Source organism: Rana temporaria, chromosome 1 (assembly GCF_905171775.1).
Source record: "Rana temporaria chromosome 1, aRanTem1.1, whole genome shotgun sequence".
Classification (NCBI taxonomy): Eukaryota; Metazoa; Chordata; class Amphibia; order Anura; family Ranidae; genus Rana; species Rana temporaria.
Genome location: NC_053489.1, coordinates 158,602,370 through 158,620,471, shown reverse-complemented (window position 1 = coordinate 158,620,471; position 18,102 = coordinate 158,602,370). Strand labels below are relative to the sequence as shown.

The window sequence follows — 18,102 nt, the reverse complement described above, 5'->3', positions numbered from 1 at the left end:
CCTCCAGTACTTTGTTTGCTTGTGTAAAGGTGTGAACATGCAAGTACCCTTCTTTTCTCTAATAAACATGGAATTTTAGAGGTTACACTGTGGGATTCCTTCTTTATTCCTTGCATGTAAATTATATTTGGAGACATAATTTTGATACTGCGGGAAGGGAGAGGTCAATCATTACCATGGGAGTTTTCTGTGGTTATCGTATGAGCGCTTTCAAACCTTCTAGATTTAGAGGTCTAAATATTGGGTAAGCAGCCATTGGGATTGAAGGTGGCAGAGCACTGACTTTATTCACCTGGGAGAAAGCACATAGTTCTTTCAGTAAAAGAATACTATGCTATAAAAAGACAAGTTGTAATCAGTCTGGAATGAACAATATACTGCTCTTTCCTGCAGTTTCCACTAAAGAATTCCTACTGTTTCCACATGCGAGTTCACCGCAAGCTATAAAAATTTCAATTTAACGGCTTGCAGGTCAAGATTAAGTCAAATGTGCCCAGAATTTATCAAGATGCAAAATATACAATTTTCTGTAAATAAATGCATTAACAGCAGCGTGTTCCAGCTGTGAAAATCAGTCATAACCCAGGCAAAGCTTGATTCAGGGGAAGATGAATATTTGGAAACAGTAAATGCCTGTAATCAACTGAAAGACTTGTATGTGGGCCGCTTGCCTCTGCTGCTGCGACTGTCTGTCCCTCATACAAACACTGTATTCCTTGTTGTTGTTTGTTTTCTTTACGGAAAGCAGCTGAGAGCAATGTCATAAATCAAAATCACATTACTCAGCAGAGGGAGCATGCAGCTAAACAAGCCTTCTCACATCTGGCACAGCACATTGCAGAGTCACAAGAAACATAGGGCACCCACAATGTAGAGGAACGTCTTTAATCCACAAAGATTGGGGTCTCTAATCAAATAGCCAGCATTACTACCGATGAAGGATTAACTGTTTTATGAACCAATGTTAAATGGTGAAGGTGCAAAAACCAAACAATCTTTTATTATGGAAATTGCAACAGATAGAAAATAATAGAAAGCCTTGATGTGCAATGTGCATTCTACTAAATTTATGAATGCAGAGGAATTTGAAAGCAGTATTGGGGTCCATGCACACGAAGCTTAAAAAAACGGCAGTTCTTTTGGGAGGAAAAAACGCTCACATGGGGCATTTTTTGTACAGGCGCTTATCGTGTTTTTCTTCTTTTGCCTGAAAACGCACCCAGAAGGGATTTTTTTTTCTGCCTCTAAAACTGTTAGTTCAAACTCAAGCAGCAAGATACAATGGTTATACAGAAGCTTTGAGTCTTGAGTTCTTCCATTGATTCACCCGTTAGTTTTTCAGGGCGATCCGAACGGAAGCTCCAAGTCAGTCTATTTTATATTTCTCTCTATCCAATGCCAGACAGTAGAGCCAGCTAGGAAACTTGCATATGAGGATTTGTTTCATCTCTGTGTATCATCTGAGGCTATTTACTATTGACTGTTCACCGTTTTTGTGTACTGTATGTGCTTCCTTTACAAGAGGAAGAGAAGGATTTTATTCCCTGTGGAGATCTGCCTTGGTTTTACTGACGATTGGCAGGTGCCAGTTGAGATCGAGTGCCCGGCACCCGCAGATCGGCTTCTGCTGTAAATAATAACTGCAGAAGCGGCCCACGTGCACCCCCTAGGCGAAAGTGCAGCATTACTTATATATAGCAAATCTGCTATAGGGTGGTCTGGAAGACGTTAAAAAACATATAATTTTCTCCAAATAATTATATCCAGGAAAAGCTCATTCTATGGTCAAGAATTAGAGAAGATAGTAAGAAATCTCCACGGAAGACAACAGTTTCGCCTGTACTTACTGCAGTAGGCTAATGTAGGTCTCCACATCTTTCATATCACACTGAAGCCAATTGTTCTTGAAGCCAACAACAAGAGTATTTGGTCTCATACGTCCTAACCCAGCAGCCTACAGTTCAAAGAGACAATATATGGTTTAGTCAGTAGTTTGAGGCACACAATACCTTACCCAACTCTGGTAAAAAAAAAAAAAAAAAAAACATCTAACTTTTAATCCCAACACCATCTTTTCTTTCATTTTAAATAGTTTGTTGGGGCCAAGCTGGCCCAAATGAACCATTTCCATTACAAATTGCTGAGGCCGCTGTCAACACCATATAAACTGTATGTAGCATATTTACATACAGTTTATAGCATCTGTTGCCAGAACAAAAATTAGCCAGACATTCACGGGAACCAATATCAATACAAGGCTTCCTCGGAATTGTTGAGGTGGAGAGGCAGGCAATCGTCACACGTCACAATCTCCACCTTATCAACTCTGAGGAAGCCTTGTATTCGTTGAAAAAAACACAAGGCCTTCTGTGAATGACTGAGCAGTGCTCAGCTCAACTCAATTTTGTTACGGCAGGAGATGGGAAGTCCCTGTACCATTGCCGGAACAAAGCGGATGCTGCATACAGTTTATGTGGCCATGACAGTAGCTTTAGCAGTTTGTAAAGGAAATACTTTGTTTGGCCCAGCTTAGCCCAAACAAACTATTTAAGGTGAAAAAAAAAAAAAAAAAAAGAAGAAGATGGATTTGGGTTTTAAGCCAAGCCGTGAGAGCAGCTTGCCTAGCAGTTATATTAGGTATCAAAAGATTATGTTCTGTATTCTCAAAGTCCTATGTGCGAGGTCTGTGTAGACCTATACAATATATACTTAAAGGGGTGTTCCAGCCTTTTTTTAAGTTTATTAAAAGTCAGCAGCTACAAAAAAAGTGTAGCTGCTGGCTTTTAATAAACAGACACTTACCTGCTCCATGGTTCCAGCGACGCGCCAGCCGGGGGCTCCGCTCTTCGCCCCCCCCCCCTCTTCATTCCTAGTGTGGGCACCCAGCAGTGACAGCTTTCGGCTTCACGGCCGGGCACCCACTGTGCATGCGCGAGCAGCACTGCACATGAGCGAGCGGCGCCATCCGATTGGACAGGCGCTCGCCTACAGGGAGGGGCTGCAATAAGGCGATTAAGCTATTTGCCTTACCAGCCCCTCGGCAGTAGGAGGAAGTGGGACAGGAGTCCCCCCCCAAAAAAATTACATGCCAAATGTGGCATATAAGGGGGGGAAGGAGTGGATTAAGCGGAAGTTCCATTTTTAGGTGGAACTCTGCTTTAACCCCTTCAACACCAGAGGCAAATTACAACTTGGTGCCCAAAAGGAATTTTCATGTTTTGCATATATTATTATTAAAACCTAAATATATGTATAATTTACACACCCCAAACATTAGCCATGGACTTAATACTAAACTTAAGACATTGCTATATCTCTATATATAAAAAAAAAAAAGACCTATCTGAAACCATTAGATTTTGTCTGCATGTCTTTAAGATGTAAGAGCGTATCTGTGAGCCAAAAGGATAAAAAAAAAAAAAAAAAAAAAAAAAAAAACTTTAAATAGTACCTCTAAATTCAACCAGTGGGGAAAGGTTTCTAAAACTGAAGCAGTCAAGAATCTGAAGCAGCTGTGTGCAGTAACCAATTGGCGTTTACCTTCAGTTTGTTCAGTTAAAGGCTAACTTCACCTTTTGCACTATGTTACACCCTTATTTAGAGTTCCCCCGTGACAGCATGGGTGGGTTTCTTTCCCCCACAGAAGCGGTCACTTTTGAAATTGGCATGGCTGTGCGGGGCTCCACCTGCATAGCAGCATCATTCACTGAATGAACTACAAATACAATCTTCCTACGTGGAACACCAACTTCTAGTTCTCAATAGAACACACGTGTGGTAATCAACGTGCTCGTAGTCCATTCCTCTAGCTCTCCAACTGAAAGCATCTTGGTACAGACATAGAGCTGGAGAAAAAGTCTGCAGCAGCCCCAGCACCTACGATTCTCTGATCACGGATGCAATCATTTGCAGAGTTCTATGTAAAAAATAAAAAAATAAATACTTTTTTTTTTATATATATTATCTATATATTTAATATCAATATATTTGCATTTATGTTTCCGCAAAAGGTGGATTTAGCCTTTTGAAAATGAAAGATGAAAGCTGAAAACGAAAAGCTGATTGGTTGCCATGCACAGCTACTCCAAATTCTTCCTGCTCCAGTCTTAGACCCCATACACACTATTAGATTGTCTTCAGATTTACCAAAACCATGTAGTGCAAGGACCTGTCTGATTGCATACAAATTGAAACTCTCAGGCCTCGTACACACGGCCGAGAAACTCGACGGGCATAACACACCGTTTTGCTCATCGAGTTCCTTGTGAAGCCGCCGAGGATCTCGGCGAGCCAAATTTTCCCATTGCCCAACGAGGAAATAGAGAACATGCTCTATTTGGCTCAACGGGTTTTTCGGCGAAAAGTGTACACGACCGGTTTTCTCGGCAGAATACGTCTCCCATCGAGTTTCTTGCTGAATTCTGCCGAGAAAACCGGTCGTGTGTACGGGGCCTTAAGGTTTGACCTCATATTATATGGTTTTGGTAAATCTGAAGACAAAAATCAGCAGAAAATCAAATAGTGTGTATGGGGCTTAGTAAATTCTCCTCAACTAATTTGTACAAATAGATTGTATTAAAAGTTTTTTGCACCTGTGGAGACCCTCAATGTGGAAATGCAATGAATGTTATTCTTCAATGGTTGCACACAGTATTCAAACAGCCCATTCCTTTTGAATGGGCCCCAAGGCAGGAGAAATTACGGTTGTGCAGTGCCATCTCACACAGAAAGCAATTGTCTGTCTCTGCATCCTGCTGTCCAGGAAGAGAACTTTGTGCTGCCACTAAAGCCAAGTGAAATGCAAAAAAAAAAAAAAATATATCCAATCTGACAGACTCTCAATCTATATACTTGTGTTTAAAAGAGTCTGCACAATCAGAACATGTCTTTATGCTTTAAGGGTAAGTTCACCTTTACAGATCATCTGTAAGGTGAACTTACACTGGAACCACCCCGCTGTACTGGAGTCTCGCGATCCCCCGCTATCAGGCACTTCACCTGTCCAGGGATTTGAAATCCTCCTTGATTTCTCTCCTCTCCTCCAGCACTGACAGGACGAGCTAGACAGAATCTGATCGGTCAGCGCCATCCATGTGACGGTGCTGAAAAATTAGAATGCCTCCTATCCCTACACACTGAGAAGTACGGATAGGAGATTAAGCCGCAGGAATTTCAAATCCTCTGGCCGGTGAGGCTCCGCCCCGGTGTCTGACAGGGGAGGATCACAGGACTCCGGTACAGCGGGACCCGGGGAGGGGGGGGTCCAGTGTAAGTTCACCTTTCAGATTTTCTGTAAAGGTGAACTTACACGTTAAGTACCTATGCATCTCCCTTGATCTACATCTTAGTCTGAAGTTATACTTTAATGTATATGAGCGTAAACATATAAAGACGACCATTTTTTAGGACTCATGATTATTGTCAAATAATGAACAGAGCTGGGATAATGATCTTACCTGCATGAGATATTGGGTTCCATCCCGCAAGTCTTCTGCATGCACTGGAGAATAGAAAGCTTTGGTTTTATGTTTAATAAGCCATCGCTGATATCTAGCTTGATCTGTAAGCATTTCCTTTAGGGCTTGTCTACGAGGACCCTGTGCAAATAAAGAAAAAAAAAAGAAGGAAATAATAAAAAGCATTATATACAAAGGGTATATGTAGGAAAGAAGAAAATTGTTCCATCAATGTGAAAGACATTGCAAAAAGTTAACCAAGTATGAAACTGGAGAGCCCCAGGCCAGTGAACTTGCTGAAACAGAAAACAAGCTCTGGTATTACAACAAAATATACACATGAGAAATTGACATCTTACCATATGCACATGTCCACAGATCATCAAGCCAACGTTCTTTGTAAAGGCATGAACTAAGTGAAGAAGAGCTGGCCGCGAATTTGGTGCACCAGTCAAAACAAGACACTGTGGCCTAAAGGAATAAAAAATAAATAGAAAAAGAATCCTCAGGCTGTATAATATGCTGTCTACCACATCAAAATTGTGTTTAGCCAGATGATAGAAATTGCAGGTTGCTGACATGTTATTTTCATATGATCAGCAGCTCCATCTAGTGGGTATAATGCATTACTTTCTGGATTGAGGTATTTAAGGACAATGGCGCATTATGAACATTAGATGGAGTTGAAGAACAAAGAAAATAAGTATATATTAGAAAATACAGTGACGGTTTGTGGTGGCTGGGCTAATGCCTGAGAATTTTTCATAAAGAGACCCCTATGTTTAAAGCCCTATACAAAACTCAGTGCTTACCAAGTAACGCTCTCTGTGGGTGATCCTATCTTACAGGTAAACTGTCATGATGATGGTGTCATCATTCTTATCCTTACTTTTCTTACTGAACCACCAAGAAAAAAATATGCCACTAGTCACATATCAGGAATTCTAATACAGACATTCTTGTTTCAGGTCACCGACATTAACCAAATAATTAAAAAAGAATACGAACAACAGTGACTGGGATACCCAAGAATGCTTTCAATTATTAAAAACACTTTGCTTTCTATATGTAGATAATCAGAGGACAGAAATATGTTTTCTGATTGCCCGATATGGGTCTCTACACTGGCTCACTGAATAAGAGCACACGTGTACCTGTAGATGTGAAGCAGAATAGGTGTACAATCCAGACTTTTTTACCTGAAGTTTTTCACATGGTCTTCCACACCCGCCAGTCGGATGGTGTGTTGTAGTGCATTCAGATAGGTCAAAGCTTGTGTTGAAGAACCCCAATTCACATCTGAAAGAAAATGTACATTTTAATATAACTTTCTATGCAAAGAAGAAACACTTATGTTTCAGCTCATGTATACAAGCATTGGAGTCAATCGAATCAATGCATGTATGTTGCCGATTTTAAAGGAGCTTCTGTGATCTGCATCAAATTATTTCCATGAAGCTGGGGGCATGGCCGAGTAGGCAATGTGAACAGATATACTTCTCAGAGCTCCTGCAAGTGGTCCTTTAGCAATCCTGACCTGTGAACGTGATCTGACCCCCCTCCATCCCCACCCCCAAAGACCAGAGATGCAGCAAGGTTGCAGCAGTATGCTAAAACTCCTGGCAAGGACGGGGTACACTGAGATATCTTACCACCATGTGGACAAAGACCACCCTTACAGCAGGACTTGGGGAGAGAGGGAAGAATCCCCAGGTGCCACAATCTTGGGCAACGAGAAGTCTTTTGTACCCTTTCCCATGCAAATTTCTGCTGCACTTTTTCGCTCTTTTCTACCCACTGACTCTCGGCCAATCATGTAACCACTATGATTGACTGTCACAGTGGTCACATTATTCAGAGTCAGTCTTGCGGGATTCCAATTATTAGTATGGCAGAATAGCTTTCTTTGGCACATTTACTACACATCTACTGTATGTGCAGCGTGTGGGCGCTAAAGCAGACCCTCTCTTTACCACTGCACATATGTTGGGCCCCTTCTACGCTCCTCAGTTGGGAATCGGTTCACTGATCCCTATGGAGCTGGCAGATGGCTGGTCCATGTCTGGTTCGCTTCTGCAGAGCAAACACAGACACAGCCGGTCAGAGGGTTGTCCCCTGTCCATTTTCTGCTATCCGATCCCCTAGACGGCCATTTTTAGAGGATTGAATTTCAGCAGGTGTAAACGGGCACATGTCCGTTTACATCAGCTGCTCCATAGAGGATAATGGAGGATCCGATCGGTTCGCCTGTGTGAAACAGGTCTTATGTGGGTCGAAAGAGATTAACATAAAAAATGATCAATATTATTTGTCGCACCAAGGCACTCTCAAATATTCTGAGAGAATACAAGTAAAACAAACAATATTGTATGTCTCGCCAAGGCACTCTCAAATAAAAAAATGAGGTCCCTGTGTGGCACTTCACCAACACCCAGTTTCTGTAGCAGCTAGTAATTTGTGTGGTAGATATGCTATGGCTTTGTATTACAATCTGATCACATAAAATATACTGGGCACTACCAGGCTAAATAAAGACTCCACTCAGGAATTGTTGTTTTCCGTTATTGTTTTTCAGCCACAATGGTTCTTACAAGCTATGCCAACTATGTAGGAGCCCACACACAATGTACTGTGGTTTACCAACGTTACTCACCACTGTACACATTACCACAAGGGCTTATTGATCATTTTTGGACTGTGGCTGGAAAACAACACAAAGAGAAAAACTCTAAATTTCATTTTGGGCAATTTACGTATATTTCCAAGGCAAAGAGAAAATAGATTTTCCTGTATAATAAACGAACAGAAGTCTTCACAGGAAGAATCCCAGGCAGGAAGAGTCAAAACGTTTGGTAAACTACATAGCAGCAAGACAATGTGCAGTGCAGGAAGGATCCCAGCCACATTTGTATTCAGTTAGGAAATGTGGTCACCATCTGTGCTTTGTCACAATGCAGCTGTCACTAGACACCTGCAGCATACTATTCTGGTGCTCATAAACTTTAGCACATCAACACCTCATGCACCAATGGCCACATCAATGACTCCACTCTTTTGACTAACTTAACATTCTAAGGCAGGGCAATAGACAATCTTTAAAAAAAAAAATGTGCCTGCAAAATTGATAACACTTTAAATACTAAATATAAGTATATTGAAAAGAGAAGTATGGCCAAAGCTTTTCCGATCATACTTCCCTTGTCGGTTGCAGAAGAGCACTTACTTTTGCACTCCTTTTACCCATAGTCACCTGACAGCAGGCTATTACCCATCAGCTGATTTGGCAGAGCTTCTCCATGCTCTGGAAAGACCCTGACAATATTGTCAAGATCCGTCCTGCTGCTTGATTGACAGCTGGCTTCGCCTTTCAGTGTGAGGCTTAGAGTCAGAGCCAGCTGTGCCTGCCCCCTTCCCAACTCAGCACGCCAGTCAGTGCTGGAGGACCAGAACCGAAAGTGGTGAGCAAGTTACCCCTCCCTGCAAACAAAGAACTGAGCAATCAACAAGCATGTGATCGCCCAGTTCTCTGGCTCATGGCCCACATGGGACAGCTGTATCACCACACCAATCCTGCAGCATAGAAGTCAGTATGTGTATTTGTTTTTTACAAATCCAAACTGTAATTGTTTTTAAAGTTTTAAAATGAAGAGAGTGAAATGCTGAGAAAAAGGTGTCCAACTCCTAGAACACTAGGCATGGCGGTTGCAGGAAGAGTTATACAGGGGCTAGCTTAACGTTTGTTTGCCAGTGACCTCTTGTAGGCAGCAGTATAACTCCATATGTCCAAGAATTACTACTACCAGTGTTCCTCAATGGACATTAATGATAAATGTATAGAATTGCCAAGTTTACATTTTGCATACAGTGTGATTACTAAGAAGTGTTCCCATTTTGTCTTTTTGCCATCACAAAACTATTTAAGTCGTGTATGGAATGCTCCTCAAAACAGAAGGCTTAATTATGCTTATTTCATTTAAGGATTGAAAATGTTATTTTCTCATAAAATTGATTTTTTTTTTTTTGTTTTATTCTCACAACCTGGTGGTATTTTATCACCAAACTGCCCCTCCTCTTACTTTCCTTAACCTATTGAAAGTCAGTTACTACAATTATCAACAGACCTAAATTAGTACTACACATCCTGTGTGGTTATCTTTACAAATTGATTGTGTCCTAATATCACTAAAGATTATAACTGAAGTATAACACTTCTATAAACACAAAGTAGGCAAAAAAAGAAAAAAAAAGCGAAAAATGTTTTTTTCTAACAAATACAATCTGATTTAAAAAAGAAAAAAAAGAAAGTAACCGCTTAATGAATTGAAATACTAAGTATTCAAGACCCTTAGCGGAGGTGGCGTGATGATGAAACGCGTCAGTGTGTGGCTATACGACTACCAGCATTGATGTGATCTTGCCATTCGGGGATATCGCTAATGTTTGTGAGTTGCGCTGCAGTGGGCAGGAGACACCGCCACGCTCCCCGCTGGCTTTAAAGATGTATGTTACATGCCAGTTTTTTTATTATACTTTGTAAGTATGTCCTACAAGGGGTAACTTAATTTAATAAATTTATTTGAAATGGAGTTTTTTCTTTCCCTACATGTGAATGTACTCATTAGTGGATGACCCGTATTCCTGTCTGCAACAGGCTGTATGATCAACTTTCCAGGGAGAAGACTGAAATTGCGATCTGGTGTTCCAGCACAGTCTGGTAAGAGCAATTCTTAGGGGGCGTTTCTTTACCCCCAAGTCTACATGGGTGGAGGTGACAGGGTGAGGATTATTTATCTAGGACGTAATCGAGCACTTTATCTCTGCTGGAATGTAGCGCTGCCTGGTCGAATGTCTTTTGTCTAGTTTTTAATAAGTATTCAATATAAAAAAACTAATTCTGCAGGGGAACAAGTTAAACCTGTACATTTCCCATTGTGGGCACACATTGCAATGATTGGGAGTCAGAACATAAAATAAAGGGAATAAATATTCAAAATGATGAAAGCGGTTGCATACCCTCATAGTATAATTGCACCTAGAGGTAAGCCTACATTGCAAGCACCTGTAGGTGCTTGCAATACCTCCTTAACCTACATGGTTAAGGAGATATTTGCAGAAAAGGGGGCACTGATGTCTACGGCGCATGCACACTGAGCACGGCAGCTCTTGAATGAGAGCCTGCCGGAAAGTGCCGGAAATGTGCGCATGTGCGGGGATCGTGCCGTTCCGTGCGCATGCGCAGGAGTGACATCGGTGCTCTGGCCAGTCACAGTGATACCCGGAAGTCATTTCGGGTATCATGGTGACGGAGGACGTGTCCGAGGACTGCTGCGGGGGCTTCGATCTAAGGTAAGTGATTGATAATGAGCTAGTATGCTAGTTATACTACCTCATTATGCCTTTGCCTTGCAGGTTTTAAAAAAATAAAAGATTAATTATGGGGTATACAACCGCTTTAATATGTTACATTCCAGTTCTTCAATATCACATATCAGAAAGCAAGAGCTATCTTTAAAAAAATGAAATAAAAAAATACATAATTGTCATTTTCATAAACTACCGCAAAGCTACATATAACAGACCAATCCAATTCTTGCTGTGTTATGTAATAGTTTCCATTGATATAAATATTTTCTAAATTCCTCAAATCAGCAGATGGGCGAGATATACTACAAATAGCTTCACAGCTCAACACAGACCAGTGCAACCTCGTAGTTAAACCCTCTGCATTCTTTAGCCCATTATGAATGAGATCCTAGCTAATCCTCGCACAGGAACGCTTCTCCCAAATGCTACTAAACAAAATGCAACAGCCACCTATTAGAGAACCTATTCACTATAGTAAATATCCTCTTGCATATTTAAAAAAAAAAAACAAAAAAAAAAAATCACTAACAATAATTGCTGGTGCCTACCATATTATAAAAAATAAAGTCTAAACACAATATAAAAGATGTGTATCGCGTACATAAAATGTACATATGGTTTAAAATGCTAGAAGACTTAGGCCCAGGTGCAGCAACAATCTATAGTGAAATGTTGCCGTGATATGACCAATAATAAATGTACCAAATACACCTGTGCTAAGAAAATAAATATAATAAAAATATAGCTGCTGTGCAAAACACAAAATGTTTTAAAAATGTAATCCTATGGTGTACAGTGCTCATGGACCATATTGCTATATATAGTATGCCACTTATAAATGTATACTTATTTTTATGTAAATTAAAGTGTATTTAAAGTAGATTTGGTTTCTGGCATTTTATTTGCACAGCGTGCTTTTTATTAAGGACACCGTTTTACAGAATCAGAATATAATTTTCTATATATAAAGGACTTTTTATTCATTATGGAAATTTTATTATGGACACTGTGTAATCAAATGTTTTTAGTAATACGCTTTGTTATAAGTGGTACACTATATATGGTAATATGGTCCATGAGTGCTGTACGCCATAGGATAACATTTTTAACACTTTTTGTGATTTGACCAATAATGAAGCTTTTTGATTGAATACACCAATTCTGATACTGCTGTGATTGAGTACACCGGCCATGAATCTGCTGCGATTAGGTTCACCGAACCCTAAACCTGCTGTGATTGGGTACACCAGTGGTGAATCTGCTGTGATTGGGTACATTGGCCCTGATCTGCAGGTTAGTGGAAATTTAAAGTGATTGTATAGGCAGTAGTTTTTTTTTATCTTAATGCATTAGGATAAAAAACCTTCAGTGTGCAGCAGCCCCCCTCAGCTCCCCTAATGCTTACCTGAGCCCCATCTCGATCCAGCGATGTGCACGATTGCCTTGGCCATCTGGGACTATGCCTTCTGATTGGCTAATGGTGCAGCTGCTGTGTCTCCGCCAATCAGGAGAGAGAGGGGGCGGTGGCAAACTGTGGCTCCGTGTCTGAATGGACACACAGAGCTGTGGCTCGGGTGCCCCCATAGCAAGCTCCTTGCTGTGGGAGCACTCGACAGGAGAGAGGGGCCAGGAGCGCTGGCGGGGGACCTGAGAAGGAGGAAGATCTGGGCTACCATGTACAAAACCGCTGCACAGAGCAGGCAGGTAGAAAATATTTTTTTTTCTTTAAAAATAACAAACAAGACTTTAATATCATTTTAACTTACCCGGCTTCTTATAGGTAACATATATATACAATCCAATAACTATGACGTATGTTAAAAGCGCTGCCCACCAGTTGATGACAAACATGACGCCACAGCAAAGGAGAGCACCAATGAGTGACACCCACATGTTGTAGTATTTAAAGGCTGGGCGCCAACCTAAAAAAAAAAAAACATATTACATAGCAGTCTACTATGAACAGCAATAATAAATAAAAACACAACAATCACTACCAGGGCTTAATCAAGAATCAGCTTCCAATAATTTTTCTACACAAAGCTGGGGTTTGACTGGTTACAACAAGCTTCTGGACATTACTGCTCTTTGTACATAATACATTTATATTTTCTACTTGATTTTTTTTTTCCAAAGTTTTATTATAATTTTCTTATTCAAGATCTAAATTTGAATTGGATATCACAGTGACAAAGTTGCATATACCTTTCAGAAGTTATTAGTGTCAAAAAACATTACCAATTAAAAACTTACAGGGGTAAAAAATGTACAGTATATGATAGGTTACAAAGTTTAACAATGAGGGTAAACTTAAAAAAAAAAAAAAAAAACACACACACACACACACAACAGTATCAACAAAATATTTATCAATCATATCATAAACCTGAAAAATTTACTTGGCAAAAATCATATTTCAACGCATTAATGATAAAAAAAAAAAAAAGATCGTCTTCCTACTTCAACATGTCAGCATACCTTTGTAGAAAATTAAAGAAAAATAAAAGAAAAAAATAGATGTGAAGCTCCACCCTCCTCTGCCTCTTGAATTCCGCTGACAATTATATTAACATGTTCACTTATATAAAGATAAAAAAAAATGGGAGTTTGTCAAACATCTCGTCTTCCTTGTAAAACTGGCCCCTTTTGCCATTTTGTGCAGAATGTATGCACAAAGATTCATAGAGCTAAAACAATTTCTACAATGACAGCACTAAAAGAAATAGTAACTAAAAAAAGAGTTCTTGCTGAATTTACATAAAAAATAAAACCACCATTTGCGTTAGTTAGTAAACAGACGATCGAAGAGAGTCATCACGATAAACTAAGAGATTAAATCATTCCTGGTCGGTAAACAAAGGGTATTTTTTTACTCTCAACACATAAGCCATCCAAACTATCCAATAAACCGATGAAATGAAAAGCACAACACAAAAAAAATAAAACTTTCAGCCATACCTGGAGACTTGGCAAGTGAAGCGTGGAACACAGAGAAGTTTATTAAGGCATATGATGCCAAGAAGAAATTTGAAATGATAGGAGCAATCACATTTAGTTCAGCTGGGAAAGAGAAAAACAAGAGCATTTTAAATTCTATTTGATAGCTATGCCAAAGCAAAGTGCAAAAAGCCAAACTGGACTTCTATTAACTAGCAGCATGAATATTCAAGCCTACTGCCAAACTAAACATACCCACTCTTCTATCACAATAAAATGTACCCACTCTCCCATCCTCTTAAGGCAGGCACTAACACTAGATTGGTACATCCAAATGAACTCTATGCCCGCTACCATGCTGAAAAATATCTCTGCATTTATCCATTGTGTTTCCCAACTGAACAGAATCTGGAATTTCCCAGCTACACTACACTGTATTTACTATGACCAGTCAGAACTGATTTTTTTGCACGAGTAATCTTCAATGGCATTACTAGTAGCTATGTTAAGTTCAACAATCACCTAATTTTTGCTGATAAAGCAGGCATGATTAAAGTGATTGTAAAGGGATTTTTTTTTTTAACAAAACAAAAATTTTATACTTTCCTACCATGCACAATGGTTTTGCACAAAGCAGCCTTAACCTTTTCCTCTCTTAGTGTCCCCTGCCTGTACTCCTGGCATCTCCCACCTTACAACTGGCGTTAGGACAAGCGGTTTGCTATGGGGACACTCGTGCGGGCTCGTGCCTGACCTGTGCTGTGTGTCCATTGACACACACATAGCATGGCTTGGTCCTGCCCCCCCTACTCTATCCTCACAGGCTGTGATTGATAGCAGCAAAAGCCAATGGCTCCCACTGCTGCTTCCATGGCCTGTGAGGAGAGGGTGAGCAGAGAAAACTACTGTTCTCAGGCATAGCATTGAAATCGAGATCGGGCTCAGGTAATTTAGGTGGGGCTGGGGGGAAATTGCACACAGAAGGCTTTTTAGCCAACGCACAGAATACATTAAAAGGTAAAATAAAAAAAAGGGGGGGGGGGCCACAAACTACTAACTTTAAGCCCTCCCAATACTGCCTCATAGGCTGTTACTGAGAACATTTTGTGAAAGTCAGGTTATACAGATTTGTTCATGGGTCCAATCATTCGTTTTTGATCACGTACTATGAATGAGCAGCAAGTAAACCAGCTACTCATTAGACTCACAAACAAAGATACACACCAATTAATATGAATCCCAGTGCAATTATGAATGTAAGGAGATAGCCACGCAGTGGTTCATTGTTCTTGCCGTATCCCTTGGCAAACATTTGAAGACCAGGATAAATGTTGTCTTTGCACAAGGCCTGGGAGAAAAAAAATAAAAATGGACAGTTGATTTAGGAAGATACCTCTGCTACAAATATAACATATAAACTAGGCAGGCTCCTTAGAAGAATGTAAACCTAAGCCGACAAGACAGGTTCAGCCGGTTGTTTCCATATTTATGAATCTTGCAGTCATTGAATATATCCAAACAATTTAGTGTTACTGACCAACTGAACCTGCTACACATATTGCAAGTAAGATTTAGGTGAGTAATGGCCAAAAATGTGGAAGGCGTGTGCAATAAAAACACGCCAACTGTTAACCATGCACACTTGAGTCCCAAACATCAGAAACATTCCATTAATAGCTTTAAATGCCTTTATCAGTAAATGTTCTTACCTGAAAGACTTTTGGTGCACTCACTAATGATGCAAGAGCAGAAGAGAGAGTAGCAGAGAAGATTCCAGCTGTAATAAGTGGTGCAAATCCAGACACCATGCTCATGACCTGCAACATAGACAAAAACAAATGCATGTATTAGGACAAGCTTTAACATCCCAGGCGGACTATAGAAAACTGAAATCAGATTGGCTTTAAAGCGATTTATTTTTTTGGGGGTTAAAAATAAAATTTTGCATAGAGTGGCACGGATCCTCCTCTTCTCGGGTCCCTCTTTGGCTCTCCAGGCACCTCCCTCCTGTTGAGTGCCCCCACAGCAAGCAGCTTGCATGTTATACGTGCCTCCCCTGTGCAGTTGGTTTTGCACAGAGCAGCCGGATCCTCCTCTTCTTGGTTCCCTCTTTGCTGTTCCTAGCCCCTCCTTCCTTTGAGTGCCCCCTCAGCCAGCAGCTCTCTATGGTGGCACCCAACCTGAGTAAGAGCTTGTGTATCAATTCAGACATAGAGCCCAGACCCGGAACCCCCCTCTCCCCCGATTGTCTCTTTAATGTATTTTTAGACTACTACTAAAACTGCATATTGGACCATCCCTGAAGAAGTCTTCTGTACTCCGTAACACGTAGGAAATACAATTGCATATTAGGATATCTGTATGTCCACCACATAGATGCATGTATATTTGGATTTTTCCGGGTAGTATATGTATCTAATGTTGTATGTACACATACCCAACAATATACAGGTCATTCTCAAAAAATTAGCATATTGTGATAAAGTTCATTATTTTCTGTAATGTACTGATAAACATTAGACTTTCATATATTTTAGATTCATTACACACAACTGAAGTAGTTCAAGCCTTTTATTGTTTTAATATTGATGATTTTGGCATACAGCTCATGAAAACCCAAAATTCCTATCTAAAAAAATTAGCATATTTCATCCGACCAATAAAAGAAAAGTGTTTTTAATAAAAAAAAAAGTCAACCTTCAAATAATTATGTTCAGTTATGCACTCAATACTTGGTCAGGAATCCGTTTGCAGAAATGACTGCTTCAATGCGGCGTGGCATGGAGGCAATCAGCCTGTGGCACTGCTGAGGTGTTATGGAGGCCCAGGATGCTTCGGTAGCGGCCTTAAGCTCATCCAGAGTGTTGGGTCTTGCGTCTCTCAACTTTCCCTTCCCAATATCCCACAGATTATCTATGGGGTTCAGGTCAGGAGAGTTGGCAGGCCAATTGAGCACAGTAATACCATGGTCAGTAAACCATTTAGCAGTGGTTTTGGCACTGTGAGCAGGTGCCAGGTCGTGCTGAAAAATTAAATCTTCATCTCCATAAAACTTTTCAGCAGATGGAAGCATGAAGTGCTCCAAAATCTCCTGATAGCTAGCTGCATTCACCCTGCCCTTGATAAAACACAGTGGACCAACACCAGCAGCTGACATGGCACCCCAGACCATCACTGACTGTGGGTACTTGACACTGGACTTCAGGCTTTTTGGCATTTCCCTCTCCCCAGTCTTCCTCCAGACTCTGGCACCTTGATTACCGAATGACATGCAAAATTTGCTTTCATCCGAAAAAAGTACTTTGGACCACTGAGCAACAGTCCAGTGTTGCTTCTCTGTAGCCCAGGTTAGGCGCTTCTGCCGCTGTTTCTGGTTCAAAAGTGGCTTGACCTGGGGAATGCGGCACCTGTAGCCCATTTTCTGCACACGCCTGTACATGGTGGCTCTGGATGTTTCTACTCCAGACTCAGTCCACTGCTTCCGCAGGTCCCCCAAGGTCTGGAATCGGTCCTTCTCCACAATCTTCCTCAGGGTCCGGTCACCTCTTCTCGTTGTGCAGCGTTTTCTGCCACCCTTTTTCCTTCCCACAGACTTCCCACTGAGGTGCCTTGATACAGCACTCTGGGAACAGCCTATTCGTTCAGAAATGTATTTCTGTGTCTTACCCTCTTGCTTGAGGGTGTCAATGATGGCCTTCTGGACAGCAGTCAGGTCGGCAGTCTTACCCATGATTGCGGTTTGGAGTAATGAACCAGGCTGGGAGTTTTTAAAAGCCTCAGGAATCTTTTGCAGGTGTTTAGAGTTAATTAGTTGATTCAGATGATTAGGTTAAGAGCTCGTTTAGAGAACCTTTTCATGATATGCTAATTTTTTGAGATAGGAATTTTGGGTTTTCATGAGCTGTATGCCAAAATCATCAATATTAAAATAATAAAAGGCTTGAACTACTTCAGTTGTGTGTAATGAATCTAAAATATATGAAAGTCTAATGTTTATCAGTACATTACAGAAAATAATGAACTTTATCACAATATGCTAATTTTTTGAGAATGACCTGTATATGTTTTTAGAACTGTATGTTGATACAACAATTTAAATAGTTTTTTTAACCTACAACGTTTCACAACCTGGGCCTACAAAGTGCCATTCCCAAGGGGAAATCCTGTTCTCTATCTCTCCCGATTGGCAGACTGACTTTGATTGACAGCCGTGGGAGCCAATGGCGCCACTGCTCTGTCTCAGCCAATCAGGTACAGTGTCCTGAATGGCTGAGGGGGATCGTGGACATTGCTGGAGAAAGAAGGGGCTCAGGTAGGTAATTGGGGGGTGCTACTACACACAGAA

The 18,102-nt window shown here is 40.7% G+C and overlaps 1 protein-coding gene across 2 annotated transcripts in view; it reads right to left on the bottom strand.

Annotated features, from left to right (window-relative positions):
- SLC12A2 (solute carrier family 12 member 2) overlaps window positions 1–18,102 on the bottom strand; it is a 151,994-nt gene that overhangs the window by 35,096 nt on the left and 98,796 nt on the right. For both annotated transcript variants that reach the window (XM_040344823.1, XM_040344831.1), the window contains exons 12-19: window positions 15,467–15,574; window positions 14,982–15,105; window positions 13,779–13,880; window positions 12,587–12,742; window positions 6,656–6,755; window positions 5,816–5,927; window positions 5,457–5,597; window positions 1,848–1,954 (exon numbers count right to left, since the gene is read on the bottom strand). In XM_040344823.1, the coding sequence (XP_040200757.1) occupies window positions 1,848–1,954; window positions 5,457–5,597; window positions 5,816–5,927; window positions 6,656–6,755; window positions 12,587–12,742; window positions 13,779–13,880; window positions 14,982–15,105; window positions 15,467–15,574 (950 nt within the window). The remainder of the gene's footprint in view (window positions 1–1,847; window positions 1,955–5,456; window positions 5,598–5,815; window positions 5,928–6,655; window positions 6,756–12,586; window positions 12,743–13,778; window positions 13,881–14,981; window positions 15,106–15,466; window positions 15,575–18,102) is intronic.